Raw genomic sequence first — 15,440 nt, forward strand, 5'->3', positions numbered from 1 at the left:
ATGAGAACCTTTTTCCACGTATGGAGTCAGCTATTACAAGGGGGCATAGCTTTAAATTAAGGGGTGGTAGGTATAGGACAGATGTTAGGGGTAGGTTCTTTACTCAGCGAGTCGTGAGTTCATGGAATGCCCTGCCAGTAGCAGTGGTGGACTCTCCCTCATTATGGGCATTTAAGCGGGCATTGGATAGGCATCTGGAGGATAGTGGGCTAGTGTAGGTTAGGTGGGCTTGGATCGGCGCAACATCGAGGGCCGAAGGGCCTGTACTGCGCTGTATTCTTCTATGTTCTATGTACATTACTGGCTTGAAGAGTGCTAGGTTTCACTCCCTTATAATAATGCTCATTGTTCAGATACCCTTACTTTTAATGCTGGTTCCATGGAAATCATTGTCTTCGAATCAAAATAATGCAGAAAGACCCTTCAGCTCAACTGACCCAGTGGAGCAATCGAGTCACTATGGAATTGCATAGGATAGCTGACTGATGCTGTAAGAAACTATGCTGCCTTTGAGCAGTGTGGTGGGAAGTGGTTCAGTTAGCTTTTCCTTCATTCTCCCCACTCCAGATTCATTACCTTGACTGCAGCACTGGGGAGCCAGGTGGATTGCCATGAAGAAAACCAGAAAGTTGATCTTTCTCCAAATGGTTTACATGCCTTTACAAGCTTATAATGCCTGTATAAGCTCACTATAGCAACATTAGGTTTTGACTGAAGATCCACGTATTGCAATAGGAAACCCTGTGCTTAAAGGTTTACCTTTAGGTTTTAATTAATGGTCTAATTCTCCCTTAAAGGGATGAAGCAAGCCGATCTCTCTAATATCTGTTAAAAGTCCATGTCTTCTTGGGTTAATTTGGGAAGGCACTGCCTTTATTTACCTTTCAGCTCCTCATAAATCATTATTGGTATTTGTATGATTAGTGTTATTTTAAACCGTTCACTATATTTGAATTTCTCAGTCCAGTGATTGTTGTTGCATATTTTTTCCCTCATAGCTTAGTGGTACTGCTTTGCCTGATTGGGGATATCACCAGTTGGAGATTGTTGGGGATAAAAGCTCCCAGGTTTATCACCAGAACATGGCATGGAATGTGGAGGAGCACCGTTATGGAAAAAGTAAGGCTCTTTGGTGACCATTAAAAACAGACCTGAAATTGAGGATATACAAAGGAGTACAAATTATCAGTGGGGTGGGGGTTTAAAATTCCCATTCTTGCTTCCTCATGCCTCTGGGGTGGAACCTTCCCTGTCTCTGCAGTCTCCTCCAGCCCACAGTCGTCTGAGACTGTTGCTGCTGTTTGATTTTAATTCTGGCTCAGTAAATATTCCCAATTTTAATCACTGTAGCATTAATCACTACGTTGCCAGCTTCCTTTAAGTAGATGTTTGGCCAAGCTATTGTCTGCCTAAATGTCTCCTTATGTGGTTCAGTTTGACCACTCTCCCGTATGACTTGTTGCAATATTGCCAGTGTGATATAACTAGCTTAGCCATGATCATGTTGAATGGTGGAGCAGGCTTGAAGGGTCAGCTACTGTCCCTATTTTCCATGTTTCTATATAATGACGTGCAAACTGTTGTTGAAATGGGTAGGATTTGGTGTTTCCATAAGTTCATTTGGAAATTAGGCACTTGTAAGCAAGAGGAATTTTGAGTTCTAAAAACAATTGGCTTGCCACAGTGATGCCTGGGAGGCACAATCCTCTTAAATCCTCCAGATGCCCTCACCATTTTCCAGAAGGTATGGACTGATCAATACAGCAGAAGGAAATGTATTCATGGCAAACCACTATTTGAAACCAGGAAGTGTCCATTTTGTTTCTGCTTTCTCCCTCTCTCAGTACTACCTTTTCAAACTAATCAGTAGCTGTGTTCACTAAAAGGCACTTGGATCCTATGTATAGAACAATATCCAAAATGTAGTTTTCTACAATTGCTAGTCTGTTGAAATTTAGGATGGCTTATTGGAAAGCCAGTCTTCAGAAGTTTGAAAAACGAGTCAAAATGCGAAATCACCACTTTGTGTGGTGATATTTGAAAAATTGATTGCCTTGTAGCCACTAAAGCCACTAAAATGTATTAATTTCTAAAAATTAGTCAACAAAAGTGATAAAAGTAGAATATGTTGATATGTAACAGCTGGAAATGTGCTTTGAAATGCAAAGGGATATTTCTGCTGAAAACTCTGGCATTTCTGCAACCTATTACATTTTACAGTGGTGACTTTTTAAAAATAATTATGTCTTTTGTTTTCATTTTTTTCCCCCAAGGTGAGGAGCAAAAGGAGAGAGAGCTAGAACTTCAGACTCCAGCACAGATGGATGTCAGCAAGAACATCAGTTTTATGGCTAAATTCCTGGAACTACAAGTAATGGCATTATCAGTGTAATGAAGTTCACTTAGTTATGTAGTAGGTAGAATGCAAAAAAAAAATTGTACCTTTCGTAACTTCAGGACATCCCAAAGTGCTTTCCAAACAATAAGTTTCTTGTGAAGGTTATAGCTGTTACATAGGAAATGCAACCAATTTGTGCACAGTAGGATTACACAAACAGCAATGGTCAGGGTACCCTGTTCTGGTTATATGCTTTGGGGGATAAATATTGGCAAACACTCCTTGTCTCTGTAAAGTATTGTTGGATCTTTTATGTGTGCTCAAGATAGTCAGGGTCTCAGTTTAGCAAGCTTCCAAAAAAAAGGCATCTCAGGCACTATGGCATTACCTCAGTGCTACGCAAACGTGTCAGTTGAGATTAAGAGCTCTAGTCTGTGGAGCTTCTCAATTCAGAGGGAAGTTCAGATATAAGACAGACACCTGAATAAGTATAATAAGCTCCATTAATAAGTAGGCAGTCAAACCTGGTGACATTTTTTCCAGAAATAATTATTTAAGGCTGTAAATTAGTATTTGAACTGTACATTTGAATGTTAGATCTTTATGTTCTCTGCAATTAATTTTCTATTATCCTGCCATTCCCACTCAGTTGCATCATGCAACCGGAAGTTCTCTATTTGACTCGAGTTAGAATGCCTTTTATCTACTTATCACCAATGCTGCCAAGTACTAGTCAAGGCAGTTATAGGTCTCCCTGATACTTTTTTCTTCCTTCTCCCTTCTATCTCAGATTTGATTATTTTTATCATCACAAAAGCATACTTATACTAACCTTGCTAAGATCTTCCAATGTATTTTAGTTTATGAATGTAAATTCCTGAAGACTAGTGATCCCCACCACATCTGCTCAGTTTAAAGTGAGTAGTCTGTCAGTCAGTCCATAGAAGGGGCACTCCGAAGGTGCACCATGCATTTGTGCTGAGGTCCAGCTGTTGCCTTGGGTTGCCTTTATCTTGTTTAGCAAGGGCCATCATTGCCCTGCCATTTAGCAGATGGAGTTTATTGCAAGGAGCTTGTATTTCCCATTTCTTGATCTCCCAGTATTCATTCATTACTATTTAAATGCCAGTTAAATTTTAAACCTAGGAGATCAGCAAGGATTTCAAGATTCTAGCTAATACATACTGAGATGAAGTCAACGGTTAAGACTTGATGCTCAAGTAGCGTTCGTGTTTGTAAAGTGCTTTTTGAAAGTAATTTTTCCAACTCATTGTCCTTCAGGGGTATCCACTCGATTTGAGCACCAAATGAGGCTTCAAATCCTCCTTTCTGCTCAAACAGCATCAATGTGCCTCAACGCTCCCACTTATAACAGAGAAAACGGAGATTCCTATGAGATACAAGCACCTTCAGCTTCTGTCCTGGTCTAAAATTGGTCTATTCGCATTCCAAGGCAACAGGCATATTTCAGATCGCAAAGACTAGAACTGCTTTCAAACAATGTTTGCTGATTGTATCGGTCTTTGATTCTGCCATTATCAGGAAGGGGATGACATTCATTTTTGAAGCAATGAGCAACAGGGAAACTTGGAAACATTTTGGACAGGTGTTGATTCAGGTTTGTGGGGTAATCTGAGACTTGAAAGGCTGGAGTAAATCGGTGTCAGCTGAAATTACTCATATTTCAGTGTTCAAACACTGCCTTTCAGTGCTCTACCACCTTGGGGTACAAATACTGGCCCCACCCCCACCCCCTCTTCATTAATAGTCAGTTGAGAGGTCTTAGGTTATCCCTGGGCTTTCATTAATTATAAAAAGAATGTAAAACTCAGTGAAGCATTGGCTCATGCATTCAGGCATGAAAAGATCAAACAATTTACTGAAGGGTATCTGCTTGAAAAATGTAAACTGCATTCTAGGAGCTAACAAGGCTGCCCTGCTACCTTTAATTTATTGAGTTTAAATAAAATGATTATCAGAAGGGAATCTGGAATTAGAATCCCTACAGTGTGAAAACAGGACCTTCGGCCCAACAAGTCCACACCGACCCTCCGAGGAGTCTCCCACCTAACCCCATTCCCAATTACTGTACATTTACCCCTGACTAATGCATGTAACCTCCACACCCCACCTGCACGTCTTTGGACTGTCGGAGGAAACCACAGCACCCAGAGGAAACCCAAACAGACATGGGGAGAATGTGCAAACTCCACACAGACAGTCGCCCAAAGCTGGAATCGATCCCAGGTCCTTGGTGTTGTGAGGTAGCAGTGCTAACCATTGAGCCACCACGCTGAATGTAATGTTTTAGCTCAGTTAGTTCGTTTTCCCTTACCATCACTTTAGTAAAGGCAGAATGAATACAAGCTCTGAAGTGTAGAGTTTATTTTTTTGTAAATTACCTTCTGCACAGGATAAGCTGAACAAAGTGTACAGGTGAAATGGAGAGTAATATTCTGTATTGAAATTTCTAAATCACAGGTTTATTTACTTGATCCCCTCTGTGTGTTTGTAACTCAGTCTTGCCATCCCAGTATGAACGAAATAAAGACTTGAGTTAATATAACACCGATCACAATCCCAGGGAGTCCCAGAGCACTGTGATAATGTAGGACAAGCAGCACCCAATTTGTACATAGAAAGCTCCCACAAATAGCAATATTATAATGGCCAAATAATTTGTTTTAGTTATATTGGGTGAGGGATAAATATTGACCAGTGCTGTGAAAAGAGCTTGCCTGCTGTCCTTTGGTAAAGTGCCTCTCCTGAGGGGGAAGAAAGGGTCTTTGTTTCACATCTCATTTGAAGTTCATTGCCTCCCTCAGTTCTGCGCTGTAATGTCAGTGTAGGTTTTGTGTTCAAGTCTCTAGAATGCAGAGGTGAGTGTGTTATGTCCTGAGCCACAGCAAACACTATAATGTGATGGGGATGGCTAACTCCCCACAGAAAGATGGGAGGGTGGGAGAGTGAATCATCCAGAATGCTCTTGCAGCTTTCCCTGGGGCCATTGGCAGGTGATTTAAGGTAAGTTGCCTGTCCCTCAGTTGCCTCTTCATAAAGAAGCTGGAGAGGAAAATACAAATTCTAAAGAACTTGTAAGAGTTATACTGTATATTGAATTCAAAGACTTGTTGATATTGTGAAGGGAGATCTGAGAAGATTATAAAAATGCATATTTTTATGAATCCGTTAGGGAATTCAGAAGAATTGTCTTTTCCCAGAGAGTACTTAGATTGTGGTACTTGCAATCACAGGATGTGGTTCAGGATGTGAAGAATTAATTTAAGGGGAAGTAGAGAAAAATGGAAAGATGTGAAGATTAAAAAGGATAAGCTGACTGGGTGAGATGAGGCATGGTGGGACAAGTTTCGCGTGAAGCATGAATTTGGGCAAGGATTAACCGGCTTACTTCTGTGTCACAATTTCAGTGTAATATGAGCTTCTTATGTTTTCTTCAGCTGAAGATGATGATGTTGAAGAGTGAAGAGACTGAACACAAGTATAGCTCGACTCCTCTGGAATGGATAAACATGGACACCAATATTGCCTATTGGCTTCATCCTAGCACCAATGTAATGATCAAATCGAACAGTACTTATTGTTATAAAAATGTGCTGTTGAAATTTCAACTCTCATTTATACTTTTTGCCTACTAGTTCTGCTCTTAAAAGAAAAATTGCTGAATTCTGGTGCAAAACACCAATGCAGATTTGTAGGTCGACACTTTATATTAGAAGAGCAAATTCAAACTAGAAGCAAAAAGAAGCCTTTGAGATTTAGGGTGTAGGTTTGCTCGCTGAGCTGTAGGTTTGCTATCCAGACGTTTTATTACCTGGTTAGGTAACATCATCAGTGGCGACCTCCAAGTGAAGCGAAGCTGTTGTCTCCTGCTTTCTATTTATGTTTGTCCTGGATGGGGTTCCTGGGGTTGTGGTGATGTCATTTCCTGTTCGTTTTCTGAGGGGTTGATAGATGGTATCTAGATCTATGTGTTTGATTATGGCGTTGTGGTTGGAGTGCCAGGCCACTAGGAATTCTCTGGCATGTCTTTGCTTAGCCTGTACCAGGATAGATGTGTTGTCCCAGTCGAAATGGTGGTTTTTTTTCAACCGTATGTAGGGCTACGATGGAGAGAGGGTCGTGTCTTTTTGTGGCTAGCTGGTGTTAGTGTATCCTGGTGGCTAACTTTCTTCCTGTTTGTCCTGCGTAGTGTTTGTGGCAGTCCTTGAATGGAATTTTGTAGATGACGTTGGTTTTTTCCATGGGTATACGCAGGCTTGTAGTTCTCCGTTGTCAGAATACAGAAAACCGACAAACACTGACCAAATACTTAACTACACCAGCAACCATCCCAACACACACAAACGGAGCTGTATCAGAACACTATTCCAACAAGCCACCACATGCTGCAGCACAGGCAAACTTCGGAAAACAGAGGAGAACCACCTATACAACGTATTCAAGAAGAACGGATACTCAAAAAATACAGTGCGCAGATTCCTCAAGAACAAACCACAACAAGCAGACCAAACACAGCCAGAAACCCTAACCACCTTACCATACATCAAAGATGTTTCAGAAATGACAGCCAGACTACTAAGACCCCTCGGAATCCTAGTAGCACACAAACCCACCAACACTCTCAAACAAAAACTAACAAACTTAAAAGACCCAGTACAACCCATGGACAAAACCAACGTCATCTACAAAATTCCATGCAAGGACTGCCACAAACATACGTGGGACAAACAGGAAGAAAGTTAGCCACCAGGATACTCGAATACCAGCTAGCCACAAAAAGACACGACCCTTTCTCCATCATAGCCCTACACACGGATGAAAAAAAAACACCATTTCGACTGGGACAACACATCTATCCTGGGACAGGCTAAGCAAAGGCATGCCAGAGAATTCCTAGAGGCCTGGCACTCCAACCACAACGCCATAAACAAACACATAGATCTAGATACCATCTATCAACCCTTCAGAAAACGAACAGGAAATGACATCACCACAAACCCCAGGTACCCCATCCAGGACAAACATATAAATAGAAAAAAGGAGACAACTGCTTCGCTTCACTTGGTATACACCACTGATGATGTTACCTAGCCAGGTAATGAAAAGTCTGGATATCAAACCTACAGCTCAGCGAGCAAGCCTACACCCTAAATCTCAACCTGAGCTACAAACCTTGCAAAAAGCCCTTTGAGAATTTGCTACTGAAATGGATACAAATTGGTGTTCTGCTCACATGGCATACCATTTCTCAATCGAGAAGAACAATGCACTGCTATCAATGTCATCCCATAGCTACCTTAAAAAAGGTAGGAAATTTGGATTCTGGCGGTGTGGAAAGTAACAGTATTCCTATGTTTTAGTGAACAGTAGGGTGGCAATGATCAGAAATTCTGACGGGAAGTATCTCGTTGGATATATGTCATTGGTTAGGTGCCCTTGCCTGCACTCAGTAGGTTCCTCAATAATTTAACTGGCCTCTGGAGTTTGCCAACAGGAAAATGGCAGAAGCAAGTCCTGCTATTAGCTAGCCCAGGGCAAGTTTATACAAAATCAATAGGTGTGCAGCTGTCATCCACTCAAGTTAGTTTTACATCTTTCACTTTGTATAAAAAGATTGTTATTCACCAGTTGGAATTAAGTGATTGAAATACAACAGGACAGGAAGTATCTTCGATTTGAATTAACAGATTAAAATTCAGCAAACTTTTTTTATTGCAAAAAAACCCTATAATTTCAGGGATATGAGAAGTCTCACTATGTTGAAATGCTAATAGAGCATCTTTCCTTTTTGTATGTTGGATCTTGCTCCAAAGGCACAAATACAGCTGATTGGAAATATTATAACGTGGTCATCAGCAACTGCTGGACTTCTCGTTTATCTGCTACTTTTCTTCTGGCATCTGCTGAGGCAGCGTAGGAGAATCTACACCATCCCAGAAGGTAACTTCTGTTAACTTCAGTTAACATTTTCTTTAAACACACATTTCAGATTAAATGCAAAACATGTTTTAGCTGTTCCAACACATGATGCATACGATTGGTTTTACAAATATGGAAGTATGAAAGAACCTGCATTGCACTATGCATGACTTCGGAAATATCCCAAAGTGTTTTTCAGCTGCGTAGTACATTTGAAGTGTAGCCACTGTAAGGATGTAAGTGAGACAACAACGAATTTACACCAAGCACGGCCCTACAAACAGCAATAGTCAGATGATATGTTTGGTGACATTAATTAAGGAATAAATGTTGGGCACGTCATGAGAGAGAGCCTTCGTTCTTCTTCCGAACAGTAGCATGCAATCTTTTGCATCCACTTGAGGGGGGCACGTGGAACCTCAGTTTACCATCTCATCGGTAGTGCATCATCTGGCACGACACAGTACTCCCTCATTGGGAAGGAGCTGAGTTGCTTGTTATGGCAGAAGTGGGTACTGCAGATACTGGAGATCAGAGTCAAGGTTAGAGTGGTGCTGGAAAAGCACAGCAGGTCAGGCAGTATCTGAGGAGCAGGAAAATTGATGTTTCAGGCAAAAGCTCTTCATCAGGAATGCATTGCTTGTTAGAATTTTAGTAGTCATGAAAGCTTTGTAAAGCCAATTTGTTGCAGGACAAGGTAAGTTTCTGTTATAAAGTAACTCCAATATCCCACCTAAAAAAAAAAAATGGATTGCATGCACCAATCCACCTTAACCTATCCAACATTTCATAAGTTTGGCTTAGAGCAGTGGTCATAATGAGCAACTGAACAATTAAGTTCCAAAGCTGCCACTGTGTGTTGTCAAAGTATGTTCATTGAATTGGAAATAAACAACTGAATACTATTGTTTTTAAATTAAAAGAAGTGTTTCAGTAACCATCTCTACTCAGTCTGACTCATAAGTTACTCCACCTCCACTCAACTTTGGTTGACCCTTATGTAATAATTTGTTCCGAAGGAGCATTAACATCTTTCGGAGTCTCCTGTTTTGTTCGCCTCTAAAGCAGATGGGCTGTTGTATTTCCAGACATACATTCAAGTTCTCTGAATTTCTTGTTTCAGTTTTTTGCCTTATTACCTTTACAATACAACCAGGCCAATGGAGGCTACAGTTAATTTGTTTGATATCTACAACAATTGTGATATATGTGTAGACCAATACTTCGGTTGTTGGGCAGTGAGTTATGGGCTGTAATGATTTATGTTTTAGTAGATGCTTCTTGACTATACTGCAAACCAGTGCATGTACAGATGAAAGAAGACACTACGCATGTGTTCTCCTATCACAATGTTTACTTAATGGAGTTTGTGGGAAGAGCAAGAGAGTGCTGTTTGTAACCGAGCAACGTTCCAAAGTTCACTTATTTTTACTTTTTATGTATTTCTGTTTAAGTAGTTTTGAATGCATTTCACATATATGCTATATAGGAACCATGTTCAAAACTATTTGTAATGAAATACATAACTTTACTTTTAAAGTACTCTTTAAAATGGCCAATGAGTTTTGGTTTACTGGTACTGAGGAAAGTTCCAATTGATAAAGTATTATGATCTCATAAATAACTACTCAATATATGATGTGTTTGGTATCTTACTACTGCTTTTATAATTTGAACGTTCTTATTGTCTCTATTCTATTAGATTCCTGGCAGCATTTAGTTCTGGCTGGGGCTGTCTGCGTTGGAGGATGGGTTGTTAATTATCTACCTTTTTTCTTGATGGAGAAAACACTCTTTCTGTACCATTACCTGCCTGGTCTCACCTTCAAAATCCTTTTACTGCCCATCGTTCTTGAGCATATCCACAATCACATCCTCAGGTATGTACAGTGCACTGTTATTCTGAAGGGAAGTCGACGAACCCTGTAAGCTGCATCTTCCCAAGTTCTCATTGTATTTTCAGTGAACCACTTGGCAGCAAGACAGATCTTTTCAAGTCAGCACAACAAAAAAATCTAATGTAGCATTAACTAATACAAAATACTGAACTCTTTCTGTTCCAATTTCAGGTCTTCTATCTCTAGAAACACCTTCAATGCCGTGATGCTAGCATGGATCTCCTCCATCTATTTGGTGTATCAGACATTTAGTCCTCTCACCTATGGGTATCCAGCTCTTTCAGCAGCTGAGTTAACTGGATTGCGCTGGAAAGACAACTGGGACATTCTCATACGTAGACGGTAGCATCTATCTGAAGCAAAGGACAGCACGCTCATTATAAAATAGGTTTGAGCTCTAACTTGGAAATTCAGGCACTTTAAAAGATTACGGTTTACATAAATTTACGATAATTTTGTCATCGGGCAATAGGTCAGATTATTGACTGTTAATAACTTGCTGTGAAGTGGGCTTCTGATGTGGATGGGATGCTGCACTGCCATCAAGTACTGAGAGCACTACAGTGCATCAGACACAATACTGTCTGTTTACCTTGTAGTGTTTAATGCTAGTACTGGGCACAGGGGACTGTCCAGGACTGCTGATGCCTCTTTTTGCTTCTTGAGGCAAAGATTATTATCCAGAGATGTTGCAGTATTCTAGTGGATATAACACGACAATATGAGCCAGATTGTCATGACATTTAAGTATTATAGTTATTCCTAACATAACCAAATTATGATCAATTTTGGCAGCTCCTTGTTATGTTAGGTTTAGTGCCTTATGACAGAAAAGCTCTCAGTGAGAGTTTAAACACTGCTACTGCCAATCTTGCCTAAATGTAAAGAAGCCTCTTTAAGTCTGGCATTCATAGTTCATTCAGTTCACTGATCTGAAAATACATGTACACTACTTTTAAACCTGTTTTGAAGAAACTCTAACCCTTGTTTCTATAAATTAGTTGATTGACTTTATTGAGTTTTTTTATTTTTACTGGACTGGTGAAGTAAGTTTGAACGTCTGGTTTGCTGTGACCATTCCTCTTGCGATCACAAGCAATGTTTAGAATTTCAAACCCAGCCTTGTTTTGCTCTAATTAGAAGTTTACACAGATGGTATTAAAATCAGGAATACAAATTGTGTACATGAAATGTCTTGTGTATCGCTGTTGCAGATAAGTATATAGATTGTGTCTTTGTACTGTACTCATTATGACTGCCCATTAAAGTTCTGTTTGAGGTACATGTGCTCAGTTATGATAAAATCTGAGTTGAGTAAAGATTGGTCCTACACAGTTATTGATGAATTTTGAATATTGAGTCAGTCCTTGGAGGTCTGTCACGGAGAAATAAAGGCTGTGAAAAGATTAAAGCTCTTAAGTATTATACAAAAATTGGTGTAAACTCTAGACCTTCCATCAAAATGTAAACAGAGACAACATGCTATTCACATTTAGTTCAAGATGAGCATAATCTAAGTATTGCCTATACCATCCAACAACTCTACAAATCCAGAAGAAATCTCATGGCTGTGCCGAAGGAAAGTAACATTAAGTTGACTTAGAAAGGAGGTCATTTCATCCTTGCCACTGAAGTTCCAGTTTACATAAAAACAAAATGCCAGAATTTTTGAATAGATTATTGATGGCTTTGATGCATCCTGCCCAGGAGAGTCATATCTCCCTGAACCAAGCACTGGCTCAGAGGTCCTGCACTGAGCTGTGATTCCGAACATGAGTAATTGTAGCTGGAATGTTTTTAAAGGAGTTACTGTACCAGTCAAAGGCTTCTGATCAATTCACCACAAATGAGCCTAATCAGCAGCAAGTGCTGGATAGAAACAGGCAGCTGTTGGAGCGGAACTGAGCAGCACAGTCCAAGTGGCTTCACTCTGCCTGAGGTGTGGACCTAGGCCAGGGAGACAGGTACGTGAAAACTGGGAGACTTTCAGAAAGGTACTGGATTGGGGAGGAATGGGAATACCATCAGGTACTGGGGATATGGGCTGAGAGTAGGTCTGACTGGCTATCGGATGTTTGGTGAGATGTAGGTGGGCCATTGGCCCGCAGCAGTAGTAGTAGTGTGGGTTTGTGGGAGTGTGACAAGTGAGTGGGGTGCTGATTAGATAGGTGAGTGGGACTGAGCCAGAATACACCCACCCTCCCCTCTCTCCCTCCACCCTATAGAAACCTATCCATGAGGCAGGCTGGGAAAGGAGGAAAATCCACAACCCAGTTGTTGCTCCCAATTTCAGGTGGATTGCATGAAGTCCAGCTCAGAATCTGGCCCATCAGAGGTGAACAGAGATCAGTGTTTGCTGAACCCAACTTCTTAAATTAGCTCCAGTCTCCACTCCCCTCTCTGGTGGTCAGGACTTAGAGCGTAGTTTTTCTCTTCTCCCTCTCTCTCCTCTTCTCTCCTTTGACTCTTCTATTCCTCTCTCTTATTTCTCTTTCTCTCTCCCGCTTCTCTCCTCTTACTCTTTCGTCTTTCTCTCCCATTTCCCCTCTCTCCCTCTGCTTTTCCTCTGCTCTGCATAGTTCCTCTGTGCTGCAGTGTGTGGTGGCTCGTTGAAATAATGTTCTGATGCAGCTTTGTTTGTGGGTGTTGTGATGATTGCTTCTGTAATTCAGTATTTGGTCTGTATGTGTTGTTTTCCTGTAGAAGCTGGTTTGAAGTTCCCCATTGGCTGTTTGCTCTACTGCAACATCTAGGAATGGCAGTTTGTTGTTGTTTTCCTCCTCTTTAGTGAATTTCTTTGATGGTAAGGGTTTTATTGATGGTCTTGAAGATTTTCTTGAATGTGTTTTTAGTGATAACAAAGGTGTCTTCTGCATAGCAGATCCAAAGTTTGGGTTGAATGGTTGGCAGAGTTGTTTGTTCAAATCTCTGCAGTACTGCCTCTGCTAAGAACCCTGATTTCGGCGATCCTATGGGTGTTATTTGGTTTGTCTGTAGGTTTTGTTGTTGAAGGTGAAGTGGGTGGTAAGGCACAGGTCCACTAGCTTGACTATGTTATCCTTGCTGATGAAGTTAGTGGTGTTTGGTGTATGTGCCTTTGGTTCTTCTAATGGTGTAGTCAGTGTTTCCTTGGCCAGGTTAATGTTGATGGATGTGTACAGGAAGCAGAGGAAAATCACCTATACCGTGTATTCAAAAAGAATGGATACCCAACGAACGCAGTCCTCCGATTTCTCAGCAACAAACCCAAACAAGCAGGCAAAACACGTCCAGAAACCCTAGCCACTCTCCCCTACATCAAAGACACCTTGGAAATGACTGCCAGACTACTCAGACCCCTTGGCATCATGGTAGCCCATAAACCCACCAACACACTAAAACAGCAGCTAATGAACTTGAAAGTCCCAGTACAGACAACAGGCAAAACTAATGTCATTTACAATATACCGTGCAAGGACTGTAACAAATTCCACATTGGACAAACAGGCAGAAAACTAGCCACCAGGATACATGAACACCAACTAGCCACAAAATGACATGACCCTCTCTCATTAGTATCTTTACATACAGATGAGGAAGGACACCACTTCGACTGGGATAACACATCCATCCTAGGACAAGCCAAACAGATACATGCGTGAGAATTCCTAGAAGCGTGGCATTCCAACCGGAACACACAACAACCACAGTGACTTGGATCCCATTTACCACTCTGAGGAAAAAAAGACAGGAAATTGCATCACCACAGGAAATGACATCACCAACCAAAGGACGCCTAAACGCACAAATAAATAAAAAACAGGCTATACCACCAGTGCTTCATCTGGAGGTTCACTGATGATACCTAATATGATTAGATTCCCTTACAGTGTGGAAACAGGCCCTTCAGCCCAACAAGTCTACACGGGCTCTCCGAAGAGCAACCCACCCAGACCCATTTCCCTCTGATTAATACACCTAATACTATGGGCAATTTACCTAACATGCACATCTTTGGGAGGAAACCACAGCACCCGGAGAAAACCCACACAGACATGGGGAGAACGTGCAAACTCCACACAGACAGTCGCCTGAGGCTGGAATCGAACCAGGGTCCCTGGCGCTGTGATGCAGCAGTGCTAACCACTGAGCCACCATGCTGCCCATATGGTGACAAAACATCTGAAACCAAACCTTCCAATACTTCACCCTTTTCTGGGTTGAATTCCATTTGCCATTTCTCTGTCCAGCTGATCAGTCCATTAATATCCTCCTGTAATTTATGATTCTTTACACTGATTACCACCCTAACAATATTTGTTTCTTCTGCAAATCGTGCCCCAAACATTTAAGTCCAAATCATTAATGTATACCAGAAACAGCAAGAGCACAATGGAACTGTACCGGAAACAGAGCTTCAGTTACAGAAACGCTCCTCTACCTTCATCTTCTTCTGCTTCCTGCCTCTCTAAGTCAATGTTGGATTCAATATGCAACTTTGCCTTCGATCCCATTGGCTCTTACCTTCTTGACCAGCCTGTCATGAAGGACTTCCTCAAAAGCTTTGCCAAAATCCATGTAGACCGCATCAAACACATTACCCTCGTTTAATATCCTGGTTAACTCCTCAAAGGTTTCAATCAAATTTGTCAAACATAGCCATCTCTTAACAAATCCATTCTGACTATTCATGACTAATCCATGTCTCTTCAAGTGTAGATGTATTCTATCCCTCAGAAATCTTTCTAATAAATTCCTCACCATAAGAACACAAGATCACAAAACAGAAGTAGGCCATTCAGTCCATCCTCATTCCTGATGAAGAGCTTTTGCCTGAAACATTGATTCTTCCTGCTCCTCGGATGCTGCCTAACCTGCTGTGCTTTTCCAGACCACTCTGATCTTGACTCATTCAGTCCATCAAGTTTGCTTTGCCATTTAATGAGATCGTTGCTGATCTGATGGTCATCAACTGCATGTGCTTGCCTTTCCCCATAATCCTTCATTCCCTTACTGATTAAAAATCGGTCGATCTCGGTCTTGTATGTACAGCCTCGGGAGCCTTCTGCGGTAACGATTTCCACAGATATACTTCCCTCTGAGGGAAGAAATTTCACCACCAAAGTTACACTGACCAGCCTGCAATTTCTTAGACAACTGAAGAATATATTTCACCACAGGAGTGGATTTGTCTTGTTTAAAAACATGAAATCGAGCAAGTAAAGTTTCCATTTTAGCACAGTCAGAAAATTGGTTTACTTGGAAGCTGGAGAGTTAGAGCAGTA

At 41.1% G+C, this 15,440-nt stretch overlaps 1 protein-coding gene and 1 pseudogene across 3 annotated transcripts in view; one reads left to right on the forward strand and one right to left on the reverse strand.

Annotated features, from left to right (window-relative positions):
* pomt1 (protein-O-mannosyltransferase 1) overlaps positions 1-11,458 on the forward strand; it is a 54,187-nt gene extending 42,729 nt beyond the window's left edge. For all 3 annotated transcript variants that reach the window (XM_043720542.2, XM_043720543.2, XM_087998220.1), the window contains 6 exons: positions 999-1,119; positions 2,274-2,371; positions 5,797-5,910; positions 8,173-8,299; positions 9,981-10,158; positions 10,348-11,458. In XM_043720542.2, coding sequence (XP_043576477.2) covers positions 999-1,119; positions 2,274-2,371; positions 5,797-5,910; positions 8,173-8,299; positions 9,981-10,158; positions 10,348-10,522 — 813 coding nt within the window. In that variant the 3' untranslated portion in view covers positions 10,523-11,458. The remainder of the gene's footprint in view (positions 1-998; positions 1,120-2,273; positions 2,372-5,796; positions 5,911-8,172; positions 8,300-9,980; positions 10,159-10,347) is intronic.
* A 1,187-nt stretch (positions 11,459-12,645) lies between these two features.
* LOC148146087 (uncharacterized) lies at positions 12,646-14,847 on the reverse strand (annotated as a pseudogene).
* Between the last annotated feature and the right edge of the window lie 593 nt (positions 14,848-15,440).

This window comes from Chiloscyllium plagiosum, unplaced genomic scaffold (genome assembly GCF_037043375.1).
Source record: "Chiloscyllium plagiosum isolate Xiang-an unplaced genomic scaffold, Cpla_swu_hap1 HiC_scaffold_21, whole genome shotgun sequence".
Classification (NCBI taxonomy): Eukaryota; Metazoa; Chordata; class Chondrichthyes; order Orectolobiformes; family Hemiscylliidae; genus Chiloscyllium; species Chiloscyllium plagiosum.